This window comes from Prionailurus bengalensis, chromosome B2 (assembly GCF_016509475.1).
Source record: "Prionailurus bengalensis isolate Pbe53 chromosome B2, Fcat_Pben_1.1_paternal_pri, whole genome shotgun sequence".
NCBI lineage: Eukaryota > Metazoa > Chordata > Mammalia > Carnivora > Felidae > Prionailurus > Prionailurus bengalensis.
This window is the reverse complement of record NC_057349.1, coordinates 94384371-94397236: the sequence shown is the minus strand read 5'-3', so window position 1 is coordinate 94397236 and position 12866 is coordinate 94384371. Positions and strand designations below refer to the sequence as shown.

Here is a 12866-nt window from a genome sequence, read left to right as displayed (position 1 = left end):
AGAGGTAGAATGTGAGCAGGGAAAGGGCAGAGAGAGAAGGAGACACAGAATCCAAAGCAGGCTCCAGGCTCTGAGCTGTCAGCACAGAGCCCGATGTGGGGCTTGAACTCACGGACTGTGAGATCATGACCTGAGCTGAAGTTGGACACTTAACTGACTGAGCCACCCAGATGCCCCTCGGATTTGTAACTTTTAAAAAAATCTTTGAATTTGTCTTGTAGGTATTAAGTTATCCATTAGGTTACTTTTGCACTTCTGTCTTGGTTCATTTTCTTGGAGCATACATTTTGATTGTTGGTTCATTCATGTAATGAGAAAACATTGACTTAACCACTCACTTTGTGCCGTATATTATAGGCATTAGTGATACAGTAATAAACCTCAGTCCTTAAGGAGCTAACAATATAAAAGTTATACATATATTCCACTCCATAACCCCCCCCCCACACATATATACATAATGTTATGTAAATGTAGTTTACAATTAGAAGCAGTTTACAGTATGCTAGTATTTCTTGTCTTTGGTTTGGATTATATGAATTGCGTTACTTATTTAGGCTCTTAAATTCAGATATAAAGGTCTCCAGAAGGTTCCTCTTTTGTTATCCTTCTTTCTGTTGTATATCATTTCATTGGAGGTTTATTTTAGACTAAAAGACCTGCTTTTGTTCTTGTTTAGCTTCTCTTTGGGGTCTCTAATGTTACTGTGATTACACTGGTTCAAATCATCATTGAACAACCTTGAATTAGAATACAAGGACTTTTGGATCTCTAGACTTTTATATCTTGTCTGAACCCAGCCATTTTCTTACATTATACTTATGATTTGGTTGCTTGGCTAGGAAGCCAATTCCTTTTGTAGTGTCCTGAATTTATGAATAATGTCATTGTTTGGTTTCCTGAAATCATATCCTATCTTCAGGAGTTATCTCTAGATCAGTTCTTTTCTTTGAAGCTTCAGATTTGAATGGCTACCTGCCTGATTTACATCATCGCTTGCAAGTCTTGTAGAATCTCAGATGTCAGAATGTCCAAACTAGAGCCTTAGATTTTCCTTTTCAAACCTTTCATCCACCTTTTCTCATCTCAGTTATTGGAACCCTTATCCTTCTAGTTGTTTAAACCAGAAACTAGATGGTGATTTTGTATTTCTGTCTGTCTCTCTCTCACCCTCAACTTGGAATTTATTAGTAAGTTCTATAAATTTCACCTTCAGAATATATTCTGAATCACTTAACTTCTCTCCAGCTCAGAGAAGTGACCTTAGTTAATGTTGTTACCTCTCATCTAGAGCCCTGTAGCCGTCTCTTAACTGGTCTCCCTTTCTCTATCGTTTCCCTCCCACCTGTCCTTTTCTCAGCAGCCAAAATGATCTTTTAAGAAAATGAATCGACTTTTGCCATTCTGTGTTTAAACCCTGTATTAAAACTTTTTCAGTGCCTCTGTTGCATACTCTGCCTTTGCCTATGAGACCTGCATGGTCTGACCAATGTGCTTTTGCCACATTGGTTCTCTTTGAGTTTACCAAATGCAAGGGACTCTTTCTAGCAAGCTTTTCTGCATGCTGTTTGTTTTACCTCAAATGCTCTTCTCTAGGCTTCTTATGTAGCTGACTCTTTATGTCACAGCTTAACTGTTGCATTTTAGGAAGGCAATTCCTGACCATCTAAGTAGGCCTCTCCCCAAATTTTCTTTCACAGCATCACAATCCTTTCTTTTATACCACTTTGTATTTTGTAATTATTTATTTACTTTGTTTATGGCATGTCTCTCCTACTGGACTGGAAGCTCAATGAAAGTGAGAATTTTATTTTATTCACTGCTTTATATTCAATGTGTAGTACAGTGTTTTGCATTTAGATGCTTAGTAAGTGTTTTTTGAATGAATGATTTGCTGTAATTACATGTTTGAAAAATATATAAATAATGCCCTGTATAATAGTTAAATATAGGTATATTAGGGTTGTATAGAGCTTGGATATTCTTATAGTTAGTCTGAACTTAAAAGTATGGTAAAAGAATATTTTAGAAGTACTTTCTGGGGGCGCCTGGGTGGCGCAGTCGGTTAAGCGTCCGACTTCAGCCAGGTCACGATCTCGCGGTCCGGGAGTTCGAGCCCCGCGTCGGGCTCTGGGCTGATGGCTCAGAGCCTGGAGCCTGTTTCCGATTCTGTGTCTCCCTCTCTCTCTGCCCCTCCCCCGTTCATGCTCTGTCTCTCTCTGTCCCAAAAATAAATAAACGTTGAAAAAAAAAAAAAAAAAAAGAAGTACTTTCTGTTAGTATTATATGCCCATCATTAACTTTTAATCTAGCAAATACTGGATCTCTTTGAACAGAGTTAGTTAAGCAAGTCTGATTGAAATTGAAACTAGAAAATAAATTTATCATTGTAGCAGGATGATAGATACGGAACATGGTTCATTTGCAGGCAGACTTTTAATTCTATTTGTGATATATAGATATAGGTATACATTCAACATATTATTCCCAGTGTATTGTCTCTGATTAAATGAAAAGGGAAAGGAATGTGGGGGAATAGAACAAGTTGGCCCTATAGACAAATTGTAGATCTTTAAAAAGCTAAACTTAAATTAAGTTTTTATTGGTTGAGCGGTATTACTAGATATATCATCATATGTCTTATTTAAGAATCAACTACTGAAAATTTTTTGTTTTGTTTTGAATTAAATTCAAAAGATATTGAGATATATAGTAGAAAGAACCTTGGGAGGCAGGTTGCAAATCTCAGCCCCAAAGCTATGCAACTTTGATGAAATTTCTTGACCTCTGAAGCTTCTGTTTCTTTGTGAAATAGAAATGCTGCTATCTGGCTTGTGGGACTGTAATGAGAATTAAATGAGATGGCTTATGTAAAGCATCCAGCAGAGGATTTTGCACTTAGGTATGATTCTGAACATAGATTTGTAGCTACTGCCAAGCATCTCCTTTCAGTTAGTGGAATTCACAGTCAAAGCCATATAAAACAGCCCAAAGACTCAAAATTGTAAATTTTTAGAAAAGGACCATTGGAAAATGTAGTCTCTTTGTTTTATTAGCAGTTCCAAAAAATACTGCAGTATATGTACTAGATGCACTTAGGCAAGTTTTCTGATCATATTGCTTGAAAAGAGCCTAAATTTAGGAGACTCAAAGTGCTTAAAAAATCAGTTCTAAGTGCTGTAGAAGTACTACACCATTCTTCTTAAATCTTTGCCAACTTCCTGGTTTCCAGAAAATGCATTGGCATTTCCTTGAAGGGAGAATGATCTTCAATGAGAATGATCAATATTAAAAAAAGTGGTTGAGGGGCGCCTGGATGGCTCAGTCAGTTAAGCGTCCAACTTGGGCTCAGGTCTTGCCCTTGCAATTCGTGAGTTCCATCCAGCGCTGCATCTGGCTCTGTGCTGACAGCTGAGAGCCTGGAGCCTGCTTTGGATGGTCTGTCTGACTCTCTCACTCTCTCTCTCTCTCTCTCTCTCTCTCTCTCTCTGCCCCTCCCCCACTTGTGCTCTGTCTCTCTCTGTCTCTCAAAAACAAACATTAAAAAAAAAAGTAGTAGAATGGCAAAGAAAAATTATTCATTGGGCCAAGTTTTGCAGTTATTTGAACTGAAAAATCTTTTATGCAATACTCTGAGCAGTCTGTTATAGGTTAATCTTAATTCTTTAATATTACAGGTGAGGCACTTGATATCCTAATTGGGTTATGCAGATTTTGTATATTACTTAGCTCATGTTTTTTTCTTTTAATTTATTTTTGAAATGAAACATCACTTGATCGTGGGTGAGATTTTAATGTGGTTTTAGAAATAACTCCAGTTTTGTAAAAATGTCATAATGGTACTTTTTTCCTTCATGCTAATTATCCATTTTGCTATATATGGTAAATAACTGATCATTTGCAGACTTTTTAAAAACCACGTATATTCAACTGTGTTCCATTTGTAGATGGTGATCTCTTCTGTTCATAGTGTGTGATCTCCATCGTATTTTTCTCATAACATAAATCCCCTTGCACTTTATACATTATTCTCTTGAGTATTGAATTGTTTACTCTTTGAGGTAAAACTCTATGTTTATCATCTTGGTGGAATAGTATGATATAGATGAAGGATTTGGAATCAAACTGATCTTGATTCAGATTCTCCTGTTACGTAATTGTTGATCTTGAGCAACTTAATGGTTTTCTCAACTGAAAAATAGAATGAATACTTATTTTATAACAGTGTCAAGATTAAGTCAGACTTTGTACAAAGAACTGAGCATCATGCTTGTCACCTAGTAGATCCTAAATCAGTTATGATTCCAGTCTTTTTTATGTTATTTTCTTTTTTTTTTAATTTTTTTTTTCAACATTTTTTATTTATTTTTGGGACAGTGAGAGACAGAGCATGAACAGGGGAGGGGCAGAGAGAGAGGGAGACACAGAATCAGAAACAGGCTCCAGGCTCCGAGCCATCAGCCCAGAGCCTGAAGCGGGGCTCGAACTCACGGACCGCGAGATCGTGACCTGGCTGAAGTCGGACGCTTAACCGACTGCGCCACCCAGGCGCCCCTATGTTATTTTCTATAATAAACTACCTTATTTAATGCTTATTTGTCAAATGAATGGTACTTGAATTTAAAAACTATAATATAATTCAACAAATGTATTGAGTGCATGTTATAAGCCAACTATCATGCTCTGTGTTATGGAACAAATATGTTGTCAAGTTTACAGTTTAATTGGAAGGATTGGATATGTGGATATTAAATATCTGTAGAAGAAATGTCATTAAAGTTGAACAGATCAGCTTTGCACATCTGAGTTTCTCAGAAACAAGGGTTTTAGCAAAGATATCATTGTCTTCCCTAAATAAGTTAAGCTCAAGTTAGTTTCTTTTCACTTAGCTTTCCTTTTTAGGTATTATAAAGAATACAACAGTATTAATTGTAAAGTATTTGATATTAGCTATAGTATTTGTGTTGACCAGCACTCCCAGCTCAATGACAAATGATGCTTGATGAAGACTTTTCTTGATGTACAATAGTATAACTACTTTTGCCTTTGGAGAGATTGCAGATTTACTTGGTTTCTTGGTTTTCAGGTATAAATTAGATACTGCTCTTAGGTCAGTTTTGGCCTCTTGATACTTGCATTAAGCAAGATAATCAGTATTACAATAGAGTATCAAGAGAGTGGTATACCTATAATGTCTACTATTAGATTCATATTAGGAATCTATTAAATTTTTAAGATTTAAAATTTAAATATTTTTAGTTGTTTAATTCCATTTGGTTATAAATAATGCAGTGTCATTCTGTGAAAAAGGGTGAATAGGCTTTTTTTTTTTTTTTTTAAACTTTCTGAGGAGGCTGTGTGTCCTTTCTCTTTGGGAAATGACATATCTTTATAAGTATAATGGTACTGTAGAAAGAGTACTGGTATAGACGACCAGGGATCTAAGTTCTAGTTTCACCTATGGTTGAGTTAATAGTTCTTACCATCTACAAAATAAAAATCTTTGATCAGATACTCTTCCAAACTCTATGAGTTCCTTGGGAATTTCTTAAAATTAGCTTTAAACTTTAGTGTCCCTGGATTGTAAATTTATTTTTTTATTGCCTAGTATCTAGGATCAGATTAGCTCTTTGAATAATGAGACTTAGAGTCTAGTGGTTGCTGTCCCCAAAGTAGCTTCCTCCTAGCTGAAAGAGTTGTGGTTACTGATTTTACTCCTACTAGAAAAGAGAACAATTAGAATGAGCATGTGGATAAGAGCACTGTTCATTTTAGGTCAAATTGAATAGCTGTCAACAAAAGCCAAACTGAGTGGGTTGATAAATGAAGGTTGAGCGCTAGATAGTATTTTTGGCTAATTAATCCCTCCACCACCACACACGTCCCCCATTCTCTTATGTTGATATTTGTATTTTTGCCTTACATCTTTCCATTTTACTTTATTTTTATTTTATTTTTTACAAAGTATTAAAGTGCTATAGAATGTACTTGTTTTGAATATTGAAGGTTTTTTGGAGGTAAGAAGTCTAGAAACTTAGAGGGTGTGGTAGGAAGAAAGTTAGAGTTGCAAAGGGAATTGTTTGGAAGAAAACAAAGCAGCATAAGCCGGAGTAGCAGCTGTTTATCCCAGAATATTATGATTTATTGTAGATAATGTGTCCTAAGTTCAATTCTAAGATTTAATAGGTCAATTTCTTATCTATATAGTAAAAGTATGTTTTAACATTGGGAGAAGTTTTCCAGGTTGTTGAGGATGTAATTCAGATCATCCTCTCCATTAAAAAAAATTTTTTTTAATGTTTATTTATTATTTTTGAGAGAGAGAGGGGAAAGAGTGTGAGCAGGGGTGGGGCAGAGAGAGATAAAGAGAGAGAGAGAGAGAGAGAGAGACACACACACACACACACACACACACACACGGAATTTGAAGCAGGCTCCATACTGTTTTCCAGTGTGGCTGCACCAGTTTGCATTCCTACCAGCAGTGCAAAAGAGATCCTCTTTCTCTTCATCCTCACCAACATCTGTTGTTGCCTGAGTTGTTGTTAGCCATTCTGACAGGTGTGAGGTGGTACCTCATTGTGGTTTTGATTTGTATTTCCCTGATGATGAGTGATGTTGAACATCTTTTCATGAGTCAGTTGGCCATCTGGATGTCTTCTTTGGAGAAGTGTCTATTCATGTCTTTTGCCCATTTCTTCACTGGATTATTTGCTTTTTGGGTGTTGAGTTTCATAAGTTCTTGATAGATTTTGGATGCTAACTCTTTATCAGATATGTCGTTTGCAAATATCTTCTCCCGTTCTGTCAGTTGCCTTTTAGTTTTGCTGATTGTTTCCTTCACTGTGCAGAAGCTTTTTATTTTGATGAGGTCCCAGTAGATCATTTTTGTTTTTGTTTCCCTTGCCTCCAGAGATGTATTGAGTAAGAAGTTGCTGCGGCCAAGGTCGAAGAGGTTTTGCCTGCTTTCTCCTGGAGGATTTTGATGGCTTCCTGTCTTACATTTAGGTCTTTCATCCACTTTGAGTTTATTTTTGTGTATGGTGTAAGAAAGTGGTCCAGGTTCATTTTTCTGCATGTCGCTGTCCAGTTTTCCTAGCACCATTTGCTGAAGAGACTGTCTTTATTCCATTGGATATTCTTTCCTGCTTTGTCAAAGATTAGTTGGCCATATGTTTGTAGGTCCACTTCTGGGTTCTCTGTTCTGTGCCATTGATCTGAATGTCTGTTTTTATGCCAGTACCATACTTTCTTGATGATTACAGCCTTGTAGTATAGCTTGAAGTCTGGATTGTGATGCCTCCAGCTTTGGTTTTCTTTTTCAAGATTGCTTTGGCTATTCGGGGTCTTTTCTGGTTCCATACAAACTTGAGGATTGTTCTAGCTCTGTGAAGAATGCTGGTGTTATTTTGATAGGTATTGCATTGAATATGGAGATTGCTTTGGGTAGTATTGACATTTTAACAATATTTGTTCTTCCTATCTAGGAGCATGGAATATTTTTCTGGGTTTTTTTTATCTTCTTCAATTTCTTTCATAAGCTTTTTATAGTTTTCAGTGTATAGCCAAACTATGGAAAGAGCCCATATGTTTATCAGTGGATGAATGGATAAAGAAGATGTGGTATACACACACACACACACACACACACACACACACACTGGAGTATTACTCGGCAATCAAAAAGAATGAAATCTTGCCATTTGCAACTATGTGGATGGAACTAGAGGGTATTATGCTAAGCAAAATTAGTCAGAGAAAGACAAGTATCATATGATTTCACTCATATGAGTACTTTAAGATACAAAACAGATGAACATAAGGGAAGGGAAGCAAAAATAATACAAAAACAGGGAGGAGGACAAAACATAAGAGACTCTTAAATATAGAGAACAAACAGGGTTGCTGGAGGGGTTGTGGGAGGGAGAATGGGCTAAGTGGGTGAAGGGCATTAAGGCATCTACTTCTGAAATTGTTGCACTATATGCTAACTAACTTGGATGTACATTAAAAAATAAATAGTTTAAAAAAAATTATTAGTCTTCAGAGCTTCTGGGTGGCTCAGTCGGTTAAGCAACTCTTGGTTTCTGCTCAGGCTTCGTGGGTTTGAGCCCTGCATTGGGTTCTGTGCTGACAGCATGGAGACTACTTGGGATTCTCTCTCTCCCCACCCATTCTCTCCCTCTCCCCCACTTGTGCTGTCTTTGTCTCTCTCAAAATAAATAAAGTTAAAAAAATTCTAACCCCCAAAACCTTGTTAATCCTCTGTTGATTCATATTAACTGTTTATAATTCATAGAAAAAGACTAAATTAAAAAGATTACTTTTTTAACATGGCTTTTTCTATACAGTCACGGTCAGAGAGACACAGCACAGATTCTCCTGTTACGAGGAGCCAAATATCTGTCAGATAAAAATGGAGTAACGCCTCTGGATTTATGTGTACAGGTATGCTGTTAGTGTATATTCTTAGCCTTTTATTTTATAATGGAAATTGAGGTTGGTAAAACCACTTTCCTGAAATGAGAAAGATTTTTATTCTGTTTTGTTCTGATTTTATTATATTTTAGCTTTTTTTTTAAAAAAGAATATGATCCTTAAATAGGAACTATGGCATTATAAGAAATATATATTGGCCTTCATCTCAGTTCCTGACACAAGAGCTTCTAAGGCTCCTAGAATCTCCAGGGTGATAAGAATGTCTTTTTGTATGTGAATGAGATGGCTGGTGGCTAAAAGCCTCTGAAAGCTTCAGCATGGGGGCTGGTTGCCAAGGGAACCAACCATGTGACTATAGGGCAGTGTCCTATCCCATTCCCTGTGAGGTAAGAGGGAGTGGAGATTGAGTTCAGTCATCAATGACCAATATCCTGCCTATGTAATGGAACTTCCATAAAAACCCTATAAACAGTGGGGTTCTCAGGGAGTATCCAGGTTGGCAAACACATCAAAGTTGTGGGATGGTGGCATGCCCGGAGGGCGCGTGGAACCTCTGTGCCCCTTTCCACATACCTTACCTATGCATCTCTTCCATTTGGCTGTTGCTGGGTTATATCCTTTATAATAAACGGGTAATATTAAATAAGGTGTCTCCCTGAATTCTGTGAGCTGTTATCAAACAGCAAATAGCAGATTATCAAACCTGAGGAGGTGTTTGTGAGAAATCATGACTTATAGCTGGTTTAGTCAGAAGTATAGGTGGCCTGAACTTGTGAATGGCTTCTAAAGGAGGGGGCACTCTTATGAGACTGAGCTTCGAACCCATGGAGCCCGTGCTCACTCTGGCTAGTTTGTGTTTGGATTGAATTAAGTTGTATGACGTTCAGTTGGTGTCCACAGACAGTTGGGAAATTCTTGGTGTGGAAACCTAAACATACAGTGTCAGACTGGTATGTAGAGGAAACCAGTTTTCCTTTAGGAACTTTTTAAAAATCTAGATAAGTTTAAATCTTTTTTTTTTTTTTTTTTTTAGGGTGGCTATGGAGAGACTTGTGAAGTATTAATTCAGTATCACCCTAGGCTTTTCCAGACAATTATTCAAATGACACAGAATGAAGATCTCCGAGAAAACATGGTGATGTAATTGTGCTAATAGCTTGTAAAAGAATAAGCCTTATTCATGCTTGTCATATATGGCATTTTAGAATGTGCTTGGTAGTTTTATTATTACAAGTATTTTAATAATTCAAATTGTCTGCATTGCAGGAAAGTATGAATTATACACTAATAAACTTTGTGCTGATATTTAGCCCTGTGAATCTTCTGTCCTCTGGGTCTTTGGTTTTTGCTTAAAATAATTAGAATTTTCCCCAGAGGTAGGGGAAAGTAATCTAAGGAGGAATATCATAGTATCATTAGTAATCACTAGTTTATTGAGTTTATTTGTAATAGTTTTACTCGTTGAAAAATTGCAGAGTTTGAATTTCTCTTATATTTTAGAAGTTTGGAATTAAGTTTCTGTAAATGAACTTGGTGATTTCTGTTTATGTTTTCTATTGCTTTTTTGCTGGGTAATTTTGAAAAGATTTTTTGTCTTATCTCTGTATTAGCTTTTGTAAGGCAAAATAACTGTAAAGGAGTTGATTTAAACTAGATGGCTTTGGGATACTTTTTAAACTAATAGGTACTTACTTTCTTGATAAAGTTTAATGGATTATTGTGTAATCACATTTTTTTATTTGTAAAAAATTTAGTTACGACAAGTTCTGGAACATTTGTCTCAGCAAAGTGAAAGCCAGTACCTGAAGATTCTAACAAGCCTTGCTGAAGTTGCCACAACAAATGGCCATAAACTGCTTAGGTAAGTGTTTCAAAATATAAGCAAATCAATAGGCAGCAGAATCTGTCAGCTTTGTCTCCTTTCAGGCTTTTCTGGGAATAGTTTATTTTGTTGGATGTTTTTGTCAGTGGTAAGATGTTCTAAAATTTTGCTGACTTATTATTGTTTTGTTTTAACGGACCAGAGCAATCAACTATTACTGGGAAATTTTAGTCTCTCTAGGTGAAGAAAAATAGGGGCTTACTTTGGATTTGGATAGGTTTCTAAAATTTTATAAAATGATAGGTTAGTCATCTAAGTAAAATATACATGAAGAAGAATCAAGGAAATTTAGGAGTCTTTTGTTGTTGTTGTTCCTCCCCCAAGAAAATAGTTTGGGAATCAAATCGTGATCTCTAATTTATAGAACTCTGGGTACAGGCTACTGTTCAGAGTCTCAGCATACCTTCATGATTCCTTACAAAGTGTTTGCCCTAAACTGTCCCCCTCTGTTCAGTTCTTTATTCTTTCCAAAAGACGCTATGGTTTTAATGGCTGATTTTTATGTTCTTGGAGGTAATGCCTTTATATTACTTGCATTTCTATATATGCCTTTTCCTGCAACTTTACATTATTGTAAATGGTTAGCTGCCCCAAATAGGAACAAACAGCCACTTAGAAATGGTTAATGTATTCTTTCTTAGCTTATAAATTTGGCCTACTTCTAATATGGATGCTTTTCCCTGGGTAGTTTTCATTTCACTTCTCTTAGTACACCCAACTCTTAGAACAGGTCATGGTCTTATCTCTGTGGTCGCAACTGGAGTTTCTTCCTCCCAACTCCATGATATTTCTATATATCAGCTACATTGTCAAGCCCATTATGTTGGCTCCTTTCTGTCTTCCTTTGGGGTTTTCATATACTCAGGCCAGAATCACACTCTATAACATTTATGTAGAAGGATCTTTGCTAGGCCCCTTAAATTTTGTGGTACCAAGGTTACCCTCTTGTTTTCTTTTAGCCATTAAGTCTTTCTTCAGTTCTACTCTCTATACTATTTGCTAATTTTTTATAATTCAGTTTCTAACTTTGAGACTACTTAAGATTCTTTTTATGGGATTCATTGAATTTCACCTTTATATAATGTTTTCATTTTATTTAGTTGTTTCCATTAATCCATTTATTTGATGAGGGCTTTCTGTGATTCAGACATACTAAAGGCATGGCTCAGGAGTCTGCCAGACTCGGGTTTAAATCCAGATATCACTATTTACTGTGTGATCTCAGCAAGTGACTGTTTTGAGTTTCCCTTTTTCATATACCCATCCGTCTAATACATACTTTTGAGTGCCTACCATCCCCCCAGGCCATCTGGTAGGTGATTGTGAATAAAACAGACAAGATCTCTCCCTGTATTTAATTTACAGCCTGGTCAGGATTTTGTTTCCTTATTGGAAAATGGTAGTAAATATCTTCTTAATGAATTGTTGTAAAAATGCAATGATAAGATACTGTAAAGTGCCAAGCATAATGTTTGGCCCATAGCTGAGATGGTGATGATGATTATATAAATGGAAAATGCCAGAGATAATGATGATTATTTTAAACACCCTGTTTTCCTATATTAGAAAAATTTCCTGTTTTTTTCTACCTAAATCTTTTGTCTTGTTTTTTGCTTTTCCACAGTAATGAGAAGGCCTATGTTTTTAAATGTTTATGGTTTTATTTTAAGTTCACCTTTAATACTTACAACCAGACACTAAGCTAAGGAGCATTGAAATACATTATTTTATTTAAACCTCATAATAATTTTGTTACTTAGGTAGTAATTTCCATTTTACATGGAAGAAAACTGAAGTTAGCAACTGACCAAGCTAATACATAGAAGAGTGAGGATTCCTATTCTCATTAATAGAGAGCAGATTCTGGGTTCCAATCTAGCTCTTAAAAGTAACAGGGAGAGGGGCACCTGGGTGGCTCAGTCAGTTGAGCGTCGGACTTCGGCTCAGGTCATGATGCCGCAGTTCGTAAGTTCAAGCCCTGCGTTGAGCTCTGTGCTCACAGCTCAGAGCCTGGAGCCTGCTTCAGATTCTGTGTCTCCCTCCCTCTGCCCCTTCCCCGCTCATGCTCTGTCTCTCTCTGTCTCTCAAAAATGAATAAACATTAAAAAAAAAAATTAAAAAAAAAAAGTAACAGGGAGATGAGTGGAACAGAAGTACGGTAGGAAAAAGGGGGCCATGGCCAGAACGACTTTTAAAACTGTTTTACTAAACTGTACTGCCTCACCACCTACAGTGCTACTTTTCAAATGCTCTATGAAATCTGTTAATTATGGCCATTTTGGGGCTCTAAGTATCTTTTTCTTTTATTTTTCTAAATGTTTATTCATTTTTGAGAGAGAGTGGGGAGGGGAAGAAAGAGGGACAGAGGATCTGAAGCAGGCTCTGCACTAACAGTGGCAAGATTATGACCTGAGCCGAAATCTGACGTTCAGCCTACTAAGCCACCTGGGTACCCCTAAGTATCTTTTTCTTGAGATTGGTAGTGAGTATTGGTTATTAGAATTATATTAGAATTTATTGTGTTGTTTACTGTTTTGGGAAGTCC

General features: G+C 36.5%; 1 protein-coding gene across 7 annotated transcripts in view; it reads left to right on the top strand.

The window, feature by feature from the left end:
* The window catches only part of HACE1 (HECT domain and ankyrin repeat containing E3 ubiquitin protein ligase 1), a 122843-nt gene that overhangs the window by 39414 nt on the left and 70563 nt on the right, over positions 1-12866 (top strand). For all 7 annotated transcript variants that reach the window (XR_006299010.1, XM_043592018.1, XM_043592019.1 and 4 more), the window contains 3 exons: positions 8352-8448; positions 9473-9574; positions 10194-10300. Coding sequence is in view for 6 of the 7 variants with exons in the window: in XM_043592018.1 (XP_043447953.1) it covers positions 8352-8448; positions 9473-9574; positions 10194-10300 (306 nt within the window). In the remaining variant the exon portion in view is untranslated. The remainder of the gene's footprint in view (positions 1-8351; positions 8449-9472; positions 9575-10193; positions 10301-12866) is intronic.